Here is a 17,929-nt window from a genome sequence, read left to right as displayed (position 1 = left end):
ATCCCAGAACGTATTTTTTCACAGACCGAGGCAAAATGTGGAAACATGTAACGACACATTTACAGATGGTGCAGTTACAAGGGTGCAAGAAAATAAACATATCTTGACGTTTATGATGACATCACCTCGTGTAGCAGATCAGAAACTGTGATGAATGCAGCAGAATAAATACATACGAGGAAGACTCTCCAATGATGATCCTCTTTTGTATCACATATTGTGCTAAAACGGTGTGGATGAGACAAAATGGGTTATGAAAATAAGAGACTCGCTCCAGACAGTAGAGCAGACAACAAACAAACACACAAGTCCCTGCACACCAAACTGCACTGAGGGATCCATTGAGTCAGCGAGTGCAGCTGGGTAGACGTGATGTTTCTTTTGTAAACGTGCCAATAGTTTAAAGGATAGGCTGATCTGAGAATTAAGGATTAATCAAGGCTTAAGCCCCTTGACTGCTGCACAAATAGATGAGAGGCAAGAGGGGAAGTCCCACTGAATTCAGCATGACTGCTGTTCATGGTAAAAACAGATATCAAATACACAATTTAACAGCTTGGTTTTGACATAGTTATTTATACGAGGTCATATGATAGAGGCATAAAAACACTGGAACGTTTAACAACTGTTATAAAATTTTGTTACATAATTTAATACACATATTTTTATTTGAATAGGGCTTTGTACAACTACATGATGTAAGTGTTAAATAACTTGCTTTCCACAAAAACAGACAAAAAGAATCTGTACAGCAATTCTTGAAAATGTATTTGCGACATATTAAATTGTGGATATCTGATCTCAAGCAATTAAAATAGTTTTCTGAAAGTTTTACAGCCTATAACAGACACTGAAAGGAATTGTTTGACATTCTGGGAAATACGCTTATTCGCTTTCTTGTCGAGAAGTACATGGGAAGATCGATACACTCTAATATCTGTTCATTAAAGCCAACAAGTGACCATCTTAGCTTAGCAGTAAGACAGGAAACAGCTAGTCAAAGGCAGAAACAATATGCCAACCTAACTCCTCTCACTAATTAACATGTTATATCTCATTTGATTAATTCATAAGTAGTGCTTCTACACAGAGAGGAAGTGTTTCTCTGTACTTCCAGTCTTTAAGTTAAGCTAAGCTAATGACCTCTAGCATCATACTTAAATTATGTAAGTGGTATGCTCTTCTGACTCCCAACAAAAAGTGCATTTACCAAGTGCAAGGGATCTCCTTACCTACTAAGTAACGGCCCTATCTAGAGCCAGTTTTTGTTTTTTTATGTTCTGGGCTACTGTAGAAACATGGCAGTTCAAAATGGTGGCCTCCACGGAAGGCTGCGCGAGGCATCTGTTGATAAAAGTGGCTCATTCTAAGGAAACAAAACATCAAAATTCCTATATTCAGGTGATTATCCACTAATAAAAGCATACCATTATGTTTCATGTCTTCCAATAGATCCTCCTAAATGTTATACACTGGACCTTTAAGATTCTAGTCTGAAGCACTAACTGAGTGAAGTGATCTTTTAATGCCAGAACCGTGAAATAAAACAAGATGCATACAAGGTTTCAGTCTTTTTATTTGAATTATACAGCATGTGTACTGTAAGTTCTGAACTGACAAAGCAATAAAAAAAAAAATTATTGGAAATTTATTTCCCTGTAGCCCACAAGACATGCGTATCTTTATATTGTTGAAACACTAAATAAAGATAATAACACTCCATATCCTAGTGACACATTTTTACTTGACAAGAAAGCAAGATAAGAGACTGTCACAGCAGAGGAAACATTGACGGCCATATTTGGTATAGCAGGACACAAGAGCTCTGGGCAGGAAATGCAAGCTGGCGTGTTTTGGGGCTCACGTGACAGCCGAATTTGAAAACAATGACAGACACTGTGATATGGTTTACACAGATTACAAAAAGGAAGGAAACTTGTAACAAAACGATTTGGTAAAGGAATCCAGCTTAAGAGCCGGACCTCCATTGTATGGCATAAAAGATGAGCGTTAAAAAAAATACAAGCGTGGGTTCTGAAGACAAAGAGTCTACAGGGAGTGAGACAGAGAGGAAACAGGCAGAGAGAGGCGATAGAAAGGGCGATGACAATTCCTTTTGGAAAAAGAAGCCGTGTCCGTCAAAGCAGATGGCAGCTGGTTAAGAAGATTAGGCGCTGTTACTACTGTTTCCAACACCACTTCAGACCGATCAACCCCCTCCAAACACACACAAACACATACACACACTGCCCTCACAGAACTTCAACTGTTTCCTCGCATCCCACCCCAACAGCCCAGCCAACACTTGACCTCGTGTCACACTTACTCGCTCTTCTTTTTTAGAATAACAAGACAGCTGGAATCAGGACAAGCCTTGATGTTCTGTGTCACCAGCTCAATACTACTCCACTCAATCTTTCACATCGTTGACAGTCCGCAGGAAAACACTTTTTTTTATAGCTTATATGGGAGTTAAAGAATAAATATGTCAAATTTAAGAACTTTTTTTTATTAACCATCATTATTTATGATGATAACATTGTACTCTTGGGTCTGTAACATTGCTATAATAAAGTGTGGCGGGGAATGAAACACAAGCGTTCAGTCAATCAGTTTAGCCAAATTATCTAAACCAGTTTGAGGGTAAAGCCAAAATTAAGCTCACCCAAAATGTGTAATAATTCCTTACTGCACTGAAAAGCTGTGCATGCGTAACTGTAATGCAGGTCAAAGTTGAACCTGTATGTTTTTTCCAACTGCTCTTGTTTTAGCAGTCAGATTTATTTTTAGTGTTGCCACGTTTCAAGATTTCAGGAATTAACTTTGGGAGTATGATGTCATCATTACCAACAGGAATGATCACACCCAAGTTCTACTAAACCAGAATTTATTTATATGAGATGTTTTTTTATGTTACAGTTACTCAAAGGAATGGTTTGACATTTTAGGAAATGATTCACTTTCTTAACCAGAGGTAAATGAGAAAATTTAATAGCACTCTACAGACACTTATGTCTGTGCGCTAAACGTGAAATTGGTGCCAGCAGATAATTAGCTTAGCATAAAGACTACAAGCAGGGGGAAACAGCTGGCCTGACTATGTTCAAGGTTTAAACATATCTCTCTACCAGAACCCTTAAAGCTCACTACCTGACACATTATAGCTTTGTTTAATCCAAATGGGTATAAGCAACAAGTTGTGGTTTTAATGAGAGCTGTCACCTTGATTTCACTGGCTCGGCAAAGAAACTGATCCAACGCCGAACTACCTATAAAATCACAACTTGTCAACTTTTTACAGTTTTTGTATGAATTAAACAAGTCTATTTATGTGTTAATTTGTGAGTTTTTTTGGGGGGGGGCTGGTAGGCAGATTGAGGCATTGGCTGTTTCCAGTCTTTATGTTAAGCTACGTTGCTGTTGGCAGTAGTTTCATATTTAGCTAACAGACATGAAAGTAGTTATCAATCTTCCCATCTTTCTGCAAGTAAGGGAATAAGTGCATTTACTAAAAATGTTGAAAAATTCCTTTAAGCAAATTTTAATCAATGCATGGAAGCTTATGGACTGCTTGTATGCACATCATTCTTGACATGTTTGTAACCAGTATGAAAGGGCAAATACACATTGCAATAAAAATCCATAGACAACACATCTTACTTCATCAGTTGGTTGGTTTATTTATCATTAGCAATGACACCAAATGTACTCTACTGTTTTCACTTGCTATCATAGGAGATGCATTTTGAATTGTAAACAGTGAAAATGATAAAATGCATTTCAGAAAACTCCTTACAAGCAGTGTATGACCAGGGAAAAGAGCAGATTGTACCTGCTCTTGCTCACCTATTTTTTTATTTTTTTTTTAACAATACATGTCATCTTATAGTTTTGAGTCTCTCATATTTACATAGATACAGCTGGGTCCCACATTCATCACCAGCAGAGACCTATTGGTTTTTTGTTTTTATTTGTTTTTAATGTGTTATCACATAGTTTTCTTAAAGAATTATATTTACAACCATAACACCCCCAGCTGCCTGCTGCCGGGGGTTAACACACAGTTAGAATCACTTGCTTAAAATTCATTAAACTACTTATGTTTCTTGAAAGTTTGCGTTGTAAGTCAACCTTATAGCTCTATGGTTTGTTTTTTTTCTCTTAACAAATAAAGTTATTACAGAGCTCAAGCCGTTCGTCTTTTCCCATAAAAATTCAAAATTATCCAAATAAATGAACAAACCAAACATAATAATAACATAAAATACAAAATAAAAAAAATATTGCACTTAAAGTTCAGGACAGCATTGGACCTGTTTGGTGGTTAAGAGGAAAGTGAGAGCTTTTAGCTGAGTGCTTTAGAGGTGAGGGTGTCTGTAGAAGCATCCAGCAAGTTAATCTAAATAAATAGGTAAACTTTTGTACAACATGAAGCATTTCTTTTTTCCTCTATGACATGAGCAACCTCTTGTGTATTGCTCACTAGAACTAAGGAGTGCAGGTTGGAACCTAAAGCATATAAAACAGTGAGTGTATAGAAAAACAGAAACAGCTGAGAAGATAAACCAAGCTGGAACACGTCATAGCAATGTCCTGAGAATGCTTCCTCGATCCAGAATGAGCTACAATGTTAAAGGAAATGTCATTTGGCTGCACCAAACATTGTTTTTCTGTTTCTTCTTGAGATTTCGTTCCTTGTTGTAAACAGTCTTTGGAGACAGGAAGAAAGTCGTCTTTTTTTTCCATTACTGGCTTTGAATGTGACTTTGAATGTCTTTTAATGTGAGAGTGACACACATGCGTGTTTCACATCACAGCTCTAGTCCATCCGTTATTTATACATTTGTGTTCTTCGCCTATCGCTGTCTCCGTCTTTGTCCCTGTTGAACACTCACAGTATCTTTCCACAGTCTTGCGATGAACTGAATAAGGTGAAAGCCATTTATAGAAGCTTTGAGAGGGTGTAGGTGTTTAACTGAGATGCACGTGAAACAGAGCCATAGCGCTAGCTTTCATGGAGACATCATCTTGTTTTTTTTTTTACTCCATCATACAGTTTAGAGCCTGATAAAAAAAAAATACACGAAGAAAGGGGACTTTTTCTCGTACCAACAGCTTTGAAGTGGCTTCACAGAGAACAAGGTGGAGGAAAGGAGGGGATTTTTTTCTGGGAGTTTTAAAAGGAAATGAAGGAAAAAAGTGACAAAACAGTACCGGACTGTCTTCATGTCTGCAGGGTTTTCTGAGCAACCCCTCCTTTTCTCCAGTACAATTGGACGAAAAATTAAAAACACAACCAAAAGAAAAACAAAAAAGGTAGAGACAGTGATCAGACAAGCGTCCAGCTCCTGCTCTAGCCCTCACTCGTGGGCTTCTGTATTTGTAGTAACATCCATCCATCCATTCATCAGTCCATTCACTCATCCATCAACTTGGTAACTGTGTAAACTACATTCCTTTGCAGTGCCATTGCTTTGCCGCGTCCCCTCACACCATAACAACAACAACAAAAAAATTATAGTGGACAGGATGACAGACACAAAAAAAGTTAAAAAAAAAGGCAAACACAGACCCTCACATCCCACCCACCCACTCTACTTTTTTCAAGTCTGCCCCCTTTTTGTTCTCTCATCATCATCTTTCTCTTCTCCTCATAACTTTTTCTCGTCTCTTATGATGAAGATGAAGTCGGAGTGGAGCTGGGCTTTTTTTGGTTGATTAAGTCCGAGTAGAGTTCTGAGCGCAGGAAGCGGGGGTATGAGTCCTTCTCCATCAGCCCGTATATCCGCCTCTGCGCTAGGTCAAAGCAGGAGCGTGTCACATTCTGCAGGTTGTCCTTAGTGTGATCTCTGGTGTAAGAGTCCAGATTTACCTGCACAAGAAAAGAACAAAAACAAGTTAGTGAAGTGCAAGATTACGCTGTTATTGTGAGGAAAGAGAAGAAGGAAAAATGCATGTTTAATATTTTTTGCAGGACGCTGTTTTGATGCCATTTTTTCCAGTATCCAGATGAGTTGTGTACACTCTCACTCACCTCTTTACAAGACTGGATAGCGATGTATTCTGCAAAGATTTTCTTGGCTTTTGAGGCCATCTTGGACTGCGACTTGATCTTCTTGTATTCCTCACATGCCAGCCAGAATTCCAGATTCTCCTCGCTGAACTCTGTGCGCAGGAAAGCTCTGAACGCTGCCAGACCATCTGAGGGAGAGCAGAGAGGAGGAGGAGAATAAACATTAGGAGAGTTGACTAGAGTGCCATGGCAACCTCAGAGCTGAAGCACTTCTTGGAGTTTCAGTGCCTAAAATAGCTCTGTGACGGCCTTTTTGAGTCATGTGGTTGGAATAAAATGAGACATATTAAAAAACGCTCTCAACACCGCAGCGCCTATTCAAGTCCTCAACATCCTTTAAGTGACATCAACCCGCTGACCCAATCCTTCCTTACTATTCACCCTGGCATCTATGCATTCCCCATGCTGTGAATGAACAAAGACTTTACTGTTGAAGTGTGAGGGGGGAAAGGGCTAATTCTGGCACTTTGGGCTTTTTAAGTTTCGGTCCAGTTAATGATTTGAGGAAGAAGGCATCCAGAAGAAAGAATAGCAGGAAGCCGAGTCCACCCACTGCTCCCGTCTGCACCTTTCCGTTCCCATGAATCACCCAAGCTGATAAGCAGAGCCAATGCAGGCAGTCATCTCTTACCTCATTCCAGTAGGGTAGGAGTGAGGTAAGAAGTGGAGGAGAGGAAATTAGAAGAGGGAGAATAAAGAGGCCAACAGAGCTGAATGAGGAACAGATGTAGCACTGGCTTTGTGTCAGCTTTCTGCTTTCAAAAAGGATTGGGGCCGAACTGTGTAAGACGAATTGTTGAAAACAGAAATAGCAGCACAGTTGCAGGTTGCCAGTTTTAGTCTCTCCCCTTCTCTCTATGTAATGTAAGTATGGGATTAAGGAAACTTGCTGCAAGCTGACCGTTTAATGCGGCAGTGTGTGTGTGTGTGTAATCCATGTATCTGTGCATGCAAATTTCCTGTGCTCCACCACCCTCCCCCCTCATGCAAGCAATTCACCCACTGTCTAGAACCCCATTATATTAAAGCGTATCGCAGAAATGATCAGATGATTTTCATGTATGTAAAAGGAGAGAGAAGATGAGAGACAAAAGAGAGAAAAAATACTTTAAAGTAACTTACATTTGTGTGCCAGCAGCTTGTCAAGTGAGTCTCCCCATTTCAGTGCTTCCTCTGGGGTGGGCCTGCAGATAAAAGCAGAGCGATTCTTTAACAAGCCCATCTCAGCCAGGTTTCTCATTGTGTGACCCATCCGCAGAACTTTGTCTATGCTGGATAGATGGGTGGAAACGTGGAAGTGGGTAATTCCTCTCCCTCCGTTGCTTGCTTCCACCCTAGTCTGTATCTACTGGTCTTTCCTTCACATTTGGTTCTGCCTCATGAGTGCTTACAACACAGAGAGTCTATCCGCTTGAGCCTTGTGGGGGTAGGCTTTTATATTCCCACTGAATGCAACTTGGAAGGCGGGAGGGGAGGGGCTCCAGCCGGCCAATGGGGATGTGTTGATGGGTTTAGAGACCTCCCCCCCCCCCCCCNNCAGTGTCTGTCTGCCCCCTGCTGCCTTTCATCCTTTCTGTGCTCATGCTATAAAGCATGCCTCTTCACACACACTCACTGTAATCCACATCTAAGGTTGTATTTGACACAGTAAGAAAAAGCTTGCTATGCAATTTCAGGTGCAATTTAGAGGGCTTTTTTGTGCCTTTTTACAATGGGTTTAAGTTTTAGCAGACATTCTGACTATTCCATAAAGTCAAAAGCTTACAATTTGAATCTTACGGTTGTGTCTTCTAGTACATCTAAGCACTGTATTATAATATTATTATACTATTTTAATATAAGCTGAATGTTAATACAATAATCAATAACATTGATTTTGTCATGTAATTCCACAGAGGACATTTAGTGTGGTTTGTTGGGTCCAAATTGCTAATAATATATAATATATAATGATTTTACATATTACACACTTTTGTTAGCCAAGTCAATCACCAAAGTACAGGCAACAAAACAATATCAGTCTTACATTACATTGATAACTGACATTAATACATTTAATCCAGTAAACATATTTTCTATATTTTCAAAAAACCTCCATCCAAACAATTCACTGCCGCTTTATCTGATGAGCCACTTTTACACTAACATTCTCTCATTCGTTTTATTAGTGCCACACATTTCAAGCACACTCCCATCACTACTGCCCACATGTCTGTCTTCCAAGGCCAGGTCATCACCAGCTGTGGCGAGACCCGGAAAACAGCCTCAAACACACCCACATGCACATGCTATCAGGAAGTGGCCACTTACTTGACTGACTTCATAGATTTGTCTAACTTGCTGGCTGGGTTGCTTCCTGGGGATTCATTCCTCCTCCGCAGAAAAGCCAGCCGGTTCTTCATGTCTTTGGCCCTGAGAAGAAGAAAGATAGAGGAGAGAAAGAAGGAGAGAGTGGGAAGAGTGAAAGAAAAAATTATGAATACAGAAGGAGGCAAAGGAGAGAGGCAAGGAGAAAAATGGAAAATGGGTGAAAGGAATGATAAAGAGAGAGGAGGAAGACAAAAAGAGACATGGGAAGAAAGTGTGTTGAGTCCAAAGTCCAAAGTCCAAACAATTAAAACAATCCAAGGCAAAATGGAATCGCCAATTAAGTTCTTCAGCACTGTAAATCCAATCCACATGAAATCAAACCCACAAAAGCCAGAAAAGATGAAAATAAAGGTTGTGTTGTGTACATTTTAGTCTTCAGCCAGGTATGTTGGTATGATGGGACAGAATTTTCTCCAAAAGGCGGATGTCAAGCTCCCTTTCCTCTCTTCGTGTCAGTGTCTCTCCTGTCAATCTAATATCACTAACAGTCTTTCCTGTAGATGTGTCCCTGGCAGGTTCCTCGGCAGGGACTGAGCGAATGTGGCAGAGAAGGAGGAGAGAGACTCAATCCTCACTCCTCTGTTTCATCACGCCATTCTCCATGTGCCTAGAGGGGTTGCTGAGAGGGAGCTGACCCAGGGCTGAGGCAACAGGGCACAGTGACCTCCTCACCCCTCTTCCCGCTTCTCTCCAGCAGCAGCAGCATCCTAAATCCTCCTGACCACCCACCTCAGATGTTTAACCTTCCTCACAGAAACTCTCTCACACACACACACACACACAAGGAGACGCCCCCCTGCTGCACATGCACCACCTTAAATCTCACACAAGGTGATACACCAACCCTCAGTCCCCAATGGGCTCCTTTAGAATTCTGCGCATTCCCATAATCCCATGGTACGTGTCCTGGCTTTTCCCGACCTCGAGCACGTGCTGCCTCATTGGGATGTGACCTCACTCAACACCCATTTCCTGAGTCCCTGCTTTTGATTTCCACTGTGGATTGGCTGGCCTGCTAATAATGCAACGCGGCAGTGTAGGCTCGCTGGCTCTAATCACTGAAAGCTGTCCCAGTGCCAACCCAGGGCCCCCAGGAGAGCATGTACACCCCAAATTAAGAAACAAGGCTTCCAGTTATAGACACTTATCATTCAGATATGCACACACCGGGGGGTTGGGAGAACACACAACTGCAGAGTAGCACAAATACTGTACATGAATTTACTTGGATGGGGATGAAAGAAAGCCCACACAAACATTTCAAAGAACCCCCCTCCTTGCACCTGTGCCCACTCATGCCCACTTCACTACCGCTTTCATGCCAGTCACAGGTGTTGGAAAACTCCCCGTCTCCACCAGCGTGTGCATGTGTGTGTAAAGGGAAGTGGGAGAGAGATAATTTATGCATGCGTAAATGTGCGTTGGTCACACAAGCCCGGCTGCAGAACTGAACAGAGAACACAGTCAGCTGTCTGATGTGAGTTTTTCCAACTGCTGCAGGACAGGAAAGGTAGAAACATGCCCATACACATGATACAACCTAACTGCATGAGCTGTTGGAAGTAACAGCTGAATACCTCCTTTAAAAATCAGGATGAGTGTGACTTTGTGGGTGCATTGATTTGGGTGTGTTTGGGTTTTGGGGGGGGGTCTGGTGCAGATTACTCTAGTTGACTCAGAGAGTATGACCATATAGAGACCTTTCATTGAGGAAAGTAGAGCTGAGTGGATTTAAAAATGAATGTAAAAACATTGGTGTGGGATCTAGAAAAAGTCATGTGAAAGCCTTTTTCTCTACAAAGGCAAGGTAAGGGAAGAAATGGAAATTCAATGTGAGGAGAAAAAAGATAAAAGACGACAGAGAGATCAAAAGGCTCTTAGAGGAACCATCACTTTAAAATCTAAGAAATACCTGAACCCCCATACAGCATCACTGGTGGAGAGATGACTCATCCATTGATTGAAATAACGCAAGTGCACTGTACGCAGCAGGTTTAAACCAGATGCTGAACTGCTGAACAAAATTGAGGCCTTTTTCTTTCATGGAAACAACAGGGTGCTCTAACACAGTATTCCTGTGAATAGCTCACAGCCTAAAGGACATTATTACCCAAATAAAAACTCTCTTGCTGTTAAATAAACTCATAACATCAGAGCAGGGTTCATTAGATTTTTCTATTTTTAGGCTGTGCTCATGGCAATTAGGTCTTGAGCTGTGCATGTGTTAGCTATAAGACAAGCCTCTGTCTTGCCAGTACATGTGAGGAAGAGAAGAAACTTTTTTTTGGCTTTTACAAGGGCTGGAAAATATTTTGTTGGCCTGACAAAAGGCGCTTTATTATTTATGTCTGGGATTTATACAAGCTGAGCCTGCATAGGAACGATGAGACAATGATGTCATAACAACAGTGACTTTAAGGGAAATGTATGTTTCTATCCTGCCACCATGTGGGTGTCGATGGATATTGCAAACACAAACATTTTCAGCCCTCGAGCAGCACAGATTGCTTGCATGGAACTCCCAATAGCTGGTGTCAACACTGGAAACAACTTGAGCTTACATCATCCCATTATTTATCGCTTCACTTATTTCCAGAAACTCAAATGCAGCACCAACATTACTCTTAAAAACAAACCACTACACACTGGCAACACTGACTACAGTAACACTTTTTTTCTTCTATAAGTCTGCATGTTATACTGTAAGTCATACTGCAGGAGGTGTGGGGTTTCTGGAGATTAGCTGAGAGAAAGAGTTTCTTCCTGCATGGCAACTCAACTTTTTCAGCCATTAATGAAACTGCCTGTTATTGGCTCAATGGGAATCAACAACTCCTTCAATGAGACCAGACAGATTCTTCATCCTTTGAACAGTGGGCTACAGGCATGTCTGTGTCCTCCAGGCGTAGAGATTTGCATTGTTAGACTACAGGAGATTTGCAAAATCAGCTACTTGACTGTAATTAATCACCTAAACAAAGGGCAACACTATTAGCATGTTGAGGGTAAACCTCTAAACCCTTAACTAAGATTTAAAACAGGAAGAAAAGGGGACGTGCAGCCACAGAGAGGAAGCACTACTCCTACCAACAAAGCCAGCTATTTTTGACATTAAAAAGCAACAGAAAAACATGGGTACACGCCACTTAATAATGATACTATACTTATACCTGCTGCTCTTTGCACCTCTGCTCTTTATGTGCTAATGGAACCTCTCGGCATCTCTCACTTTGAGGTACCTCTGTATTTAAAGTTGATACTTTACTTTATCGCTCCAGCTGAGCCTGTTAATAGCTCCCTAGCGCTAATACAATTAGCAATGTACTGTATCGCATATCGGATTTATTACATCCCATGACCCCTACACTTAGCTTAATCTGCTAAAAGACTGACACATGCTCTGTAGAGGATTATCAAATTAGGATGATCTTTGATCCAACACGCTGCCACCCAGAAATGTACACTCCACTGCTCCATGAGCACACAAAATACAGAATGTCATGTTTGCAGCACAGGCGTAATGTGTACACACACCTGAGTGTCTGCTTGTGTCTGTGCAAGAGAGAGTGCTTTATGCGCTTGAGTGAAGGATAGAGAGGTCTTTAGCTCCACAATTATCTCCAGGCTTCCATACTCTTTATTCCCTCTTTGCTTGACTCATATTAGACACACTAATAGCACCCCGCTGGCTATTCCTGGTGTTCTAAAAAGTAGGCCGCACTCCCAGGGAAAGGCTCTAGAGCACATGGGGGATAGCTGCAGACAGACGTACTGCAGATCACAATGTACCACACAAGCACAAGCCAAATCCACCGCCCCACTTTACCCCACTACATGAGGCTTTATCCCACAATGACAGGAGTTCACCCTTTGAAAAGCCTGACCTGTGAAATCCGGGGTACAGTAATGTGGACAGAGGAGGAACTGAAATGTTCAAACATGTTTTCATTCCCTCTGCCCCTTTCTGTTTACAGAAGGCTATGTGCCTGTTAAGTGAACGCAACACACAAATAACACAGTGCAAGTGCATGAATCTGTTTGTGCGTCTATGTCTGTGCGAGTAGAATGGGTCATGGGTCGTGTCAGTGTGTCACTAACACTTTAAATAACATATACACTATTTTGGGCTCAGACTAACAAGATATGGGAACAAACTGTGAGCGTTTGTCCTGTACTTTCATCGGAAAACAAACCAGTCCGGAGATGATTTATCCAAAAAACATAAAACACGTACAGCAACACAATGAGAAAGAGAAATCCTAACAAACAGAAGGTCACTCTGCAATATTCCTAGAAGAACAATGAAGGGAATTGTCCTAAATTTTGTCCATAAATATAACACTATCTCATTCACAGTCTCCCTCAATCAAGACCAAAAAAAGGAGCTCTATTTCTGAGCAAACTCACCTTCCTAGCCACAAAGACCACATGAGCAATCCTATTCCTGAAATCCAGGCTGCGTATAATAAGAAAAAGGGGCAGCCTCAAGTTAGAAGTTAAAGCTGCTTCCTCCAAAATAGTTTGAGCGCTTCACCCTCACAGGGGATTCTTCTCCCTCACTGCGACTGTCAAATGAGATCCACGTAGAGGTCAGATACCTTCCTACCAGCTTGAGAGCAACGATTCCTGTGGGAGGCAAAACCGCCCCCCATCCACGCCTTCTTCACCCTCCCCTCTAATGTTTCTAATTCTTGATAACGAAAATCAAAGCGCAAATTAACCCACACACACAGAGCCACTGCCTCGCTCTTACCTTTCAAGGTACTTCTCTGAGAAATCAACCATACTGTGAAACATGGGTGCCAGCCTGTATGCAGGTTATCTTGGTGTGTGTAGAAATTTGACTGCATGTAAGCGTGTGTCAGGCGTGCTGGTGCTCAGGGTCCAGGGGTTTGTTTGGCAATCACATTCCTCTAACCCCTGAGAGGCTCTGGCGGAGCTTTATATAGTCCGGGGGGTCTGGAAAAGGCGGACCCTGGGCTCACCCAATCACCACGCAGTGTTTATAGAGGACAGATTCCTTCCACTGGGGCCTGGACAGGTTTTTAGTTTTATGGGTTAGTAAGTTGAGATGACATTTGTCTTTTTAGCAGAAGAAGTGACTTGTCAACTGTAATGATCTGTTCATCTGCTTTGGATGACAAGCAGTAGTAGAGCTCTGTGTTAAATCTGCTACTGGGCTATAAGAAAGACTTCATACATCAACATGTCATATTATCTCTTCAGTAGTTTCTTTGCATTGTTACAATTAAACTTTATTTATGTGGTTAGTTTTAAGACAATCAATATCAATATCAATATGGCTCCTCTTCTTTTAAATACAATGTTGGGCTTTATTAAACTTTTTTGGGACTATAGCAGCTATAGAAACATCCCGTAGGGACTGTAAGAACTGTGATTCGGCAGCACAGCAAAACTACGACAGAATTTTCTGGAGGTCAAATTGCATTGTGTGTAACGCAGGTGCCAAGTTTTGACAAGCAAGAAGAATGTGTGGAGTAAACAACATTTCTGGTTCGATTTTGATCCCTTTGGTGTCCTTTGCGAGTCCAACAATGTTGTAGGAATGCAATGCTAAATCAGTGGAGTACGCTTTTAAAGCACAATATTGCCTGATCATGTACAATAAATCAGCTTTAGTCAAAGGCAAGTGAACTTCTGTTTCACCTCCATGGGGTGTTCACAACTCCGTTTTTTTTTTCTTGGTCCAGTTTCAGTTTACTTTGATTTAGTACTTCTAGATGTATATATATAATCTGGATGACCAATACTTTTCACAGGCATAATATATAAGTGGTTTCACATAATCTTAACACTGATTCTACAACAAGGTCAGCACATCTCATGTCCAACTACTGAGCTAACATTGACCTTGAGCTAACTTTCACAGCACACAAAAAGGGTCTTACATGCACCTTGGCAGCAAAAGCAGGTGATATGATTTTTTTTGCCTGGGAACTGCTACTTGGGATGGCACAGAATCCATACTGACAAGAATATGTCTTCAGAATATACTCTACAGTATACAGTATGTAAAGTACAACCATACATATGCCAAACACAGAAACACCAACACACAGATGGTAATTTATGTTGTGTTTGTAATAAACACTTCAGAGGCACTCCATGTTGGGTCCTCTCCATCTGTCTGTATTTCCTGCCTTTATAAATTACAAAGTTGAGGTATTGGTATGTCAGTATTGTTGTGGTAGTAAGATGCATCCAAAAAAACCAAAAGGCACTGCTTCATTTTTATAAACTTAGATTAATCTAAAGTCAACAAGCTTGTGTCTCTGCTTATATTACTTTGGTGCACAAGAGGATGTGCTGTAGGTTTATGGCTTTATTGCTACTGGTGCTACTAAAGGAGTGTAGCTGTGTAGGGATCCATTGCTTAGGGCAGCGGAACACCTGGACTGAGTCTAAACAAAAGGTGATAATGGACGGGGGAGAGGCAGAGATAATGTGGGGACAATTTCAGGAAAACAGCTGTGCTGGATCCTGAAGACTAGAAACAGGGAAAAAGCATAAAAGTGTACGAAGGAAGAAAATGTAAAAAAAAAAAAAGTAGACCATCCAGAGTGCTTAGGAAGTTGAAGACGTCGTCTTTGTTGTTGTAAATGATGCATGAGTGGCCAAGGGCTTTGTAAGAGTGCAGGAAGTTTCAAAGAGGACAGATGTAATGGGCTATTAAATGTAAGTACCATTTTTCCTCTAAGTGAAAAATGCCATCGTGTGTTCGTGGTTTATTGAGATCTGCTGTCACTAATGATGGTGATTAAGACAAGAAGACGAAGAAGAGTGTTTATAGCTATACTACCACCAGAATGAGAGCCCCGCACAAAAGAATAAGAGAGTGCCTTCTTTAAGCTATGAATTGCTACATCTTGCTACTGTTGATCACTGATGTACATTTACTTGCTGCATTGGCTCTCTCTATATGTTTTATATCAGTCTCCAACATCTGGAGGAAATAATTTAATTTCTGTCATACTTGGCTATATAGAAAGCTTGAGATTTATATCTATAGCAGCCACATATTGCATTTGTATTCCTCTGAGTTACACAGAAAGATATTGTACTGAGAGTATGTTTATTGGTGTAACTTAATATGATTTAGTAGAGTATTGCCCCTGGTGTTGGTTTACAGTGTGGCATAATGAAATGGGTCTCAAATACTGGACGATGAACAAATCTTCATAAGTGATCCTTGGCTTTTGACATTGATAGTTTATTGGAAACAAAGTCTGTAAACACAGGAGACAGAAGATAAACGTGTAAACATGCAGAGTTTCCACCGTGCTCAGAAAGCTTTGTGAGTTATCCTCGTTATATTGACTAATGATGACAGAAGAGGGTCTCAATGACAGGAAGTCATTTTGTCTACAGAGGACACAACGTTTTTTTTCCATGCAGCCTTCATCACTATCCAATACATGTGCCTTTTAAGGAGCAACGCAATAAAAATGTGTGCAGAGTCTATTAGATTTATTGATTCATGAAATCACCTGGGACAGTATTGCACAGTGTTATTGGTTGTGGATACTGTATGGATACTGCTTGCTTTGTATTTCTGAGTTTAATTGCTCTTGTATAGTTTCTATTCCTACTTTTATTTATAAGGCTCATCTTATTCTACCTTATCTTAAAAACAATCCTCCACAGGGACAGAGTAATGTGTAATATTAGATGAGCCAACATCACGGCGCATGTTTGTTTATACCGTTAGTAAGCAAATCATTGTTTGCTAACCATGACCTATGTTAACAAATGCTGTCAAGTTGAGTTGCTACGTGTGGCCATGTGGCCTGTTTACGCCCGGCATTAACATGCGTCTTGGGTGATCCGGTCTCAAGTGGACAGCTTTAAGTACGTTGGTTCACACCTGGCATCAGAATGCGTCTCAAGTGACCACTTGTGATAGGATCTCACTTCCGTTCTTGATATGCAAAACACGTCATCGACATTTTTTTTTTACCTGAATCTGATGAATTTATTTGTTTATTAGACCAAAAATGGGACAAAAATTTGGTTGGGAAAACGATAGATGCCGTAGTGGAGCTTTTCCACCAATGCACCAATTTAGCAAGGAAAATTCCTTGTATGTGAAAACTTACTTGGTTATAAACACTGTTCTGATTCTGATTTCTGTGGACTGGGTCTCACTAATTAACTTTTCTGTACAAAAACACAACTTCATAACTAGCTGCTTTGCCTCAATTTTATTATCTACCAAGTTTCCCAGTGGACGGATAGCTTTACTTAAAATAACCAGTAACTGCTGCTAACTGTTGCAGCCCTTGGTTAGCTGTATAGCTAGCCGTCCTATTAGCTTTAAAGCTCACATAAAGCTTTATTAGCTTTATTAAACCTCACTCCTGTGCTAGCAGTGTGCAACACCAACACGTGCTCCGAGCCCCCAGTGCAGGCAGAGTCAGCTACTAATGGGACCACTAGCTGCACAGTTACAGTTAGCAGCTGTTAGCTAGTTACTTTAGCAACAATTGAAACTATCAAGAAACTCCATAAATCACAGGGAGTTGAGGCAGAGGCACGAGAATCCATTTTGCATGTTGGTATTGGTTTGGAAAAACACTGACCCAATGTCCACTACAAATTACATGTTATTAAAATAAAATAGAGATTTTTTTAGAGAAAACAATCTTCGTGATTTCAGGATGTTAAAGGGAAACAAAAAACACATTTCTTACCTTAAAAATCACTGCTGTATCCTCTAAAGTGTCTGCTCTGAAGCTGTTTGCAACAACTGACAAAAAGGCAACATACTCTGGACTCTAGAAAATTGCTGTGGAATCTTAATCACTTAATCTGCTGGCTAACTAAACAACATAAAAACACAGCTTGTGCAGAAGAATGGGCAGCTATCAGACCCAAGGACTGCCAGTGTGAGGAGTTTTATTGTCCTTACGGTGTGAAATGTGCTTTCATCTTGATGAACAGGAGCGTAAATAAAGCTCATTCAACAGCTGATGAATCACCGAGGCGTCGACACACACATCTGACACACACAAACGCAACCGAGCCGCTCTCAACACACACACCTTACTTCTCACGCCGTTGAGAATGTGAGACACACATATGGTACCACACTCCTCAGCAGCACACACATCATTTACCACTTAACATTCTCAGTCCACTAATTCAATCACACCCATACTAACACATTGTCAGAATAAGTCCTCATGTCTCAATTAACCCCCCATGTGCAGGTCATCATCATTTACCAGTTTGGACTCAAGTTTAAAAATAATGGATGTTAAAGCAGGGTGTGAAAATGTCCCCCTTTGACTGGATACACATTGATTAAATTAGCATGAAAATAAAAGGCTGATGACTGAACAATGAAAACAGAAGTGGTCAATGCTATTGTAGTTGTCAGGAAGGTGTATCTATTGTCCTCTCATCCCACTTTCTCGCACACAACTAATGAATTATCTTTGTTTTTTACCCCCCCCCCCCCCAAAA

The 17,929-nt window shown here is 40.9% G+C and overlaps 1 protein-coding gene across 4 annotated transcripts in view; it reads right to left on the bottom strand.

Annotated features, from left to right (window-relative positions):
* Positions 1–3,656: 3,656 nt before the first annotated feature.
* rgs3a (regulator of G protein signaling 3a) overlaps positions 3,657–17,929 on the bottom strand; it is a 104,630-nt gene continuing 90,357 nt past the window's right edge. The window contains exons 1-5 of one of the 4 annotated variants that reach the window (XM_035667410.1): positions 13,197–13,354; positions 8,384–8,485; positions 7,196–7,257; positions 6,035–6,201; positions 3,657–5,872 (exon numbers count right to left, since the gene is read on the bottom strand). In XM_035667410.1, the coding sequence (XP_035523303.1) occupies positions 5,672–5,872; positions 6,035–6,201; positions 7,196–7,257; positions 8,384–8,485; positions 13,197–13,240 (576 nt within the window). In that variant the 5' untranslated portion in view covers positions 13,241–13,354 and the 3' untranslated portion in view covers positions 3,657–5,671. Of the gene's footprint in view, positions 5,873–6,034; positions 6,202–7,195; positions 7,258–8,383; positions 8,486–8,808; positions 10,048–12,850; positions 13,115–13,196; positions 13,355–17,929 lie in introns of those variants that run through there. The other 3 variants (XM_035667411.1, XM_035667412.1, XM_035667409.1) reach the window with 3 other exon arrangements.

Source organism: Morone saxatilis, unplaced genomic scaffold (genome assembly GCF_004916995.1).
Source record: "Morone saxatilis isolate NCDOM2014 unplaced genomic scaffold, NCSU_SB_2.0 Contig21, whole genome shotgun sequence".
Classification (NCBI taxonomy): Eukaryota; Metazoa; Chordata; class Actinopteri; family Moronidae; genus Morone; species Morone saxatilis.
Note: the sequence above shows the minus strand (reverse complement) of the source record. Positions and strands in the feature narration are given on the sequence as shown.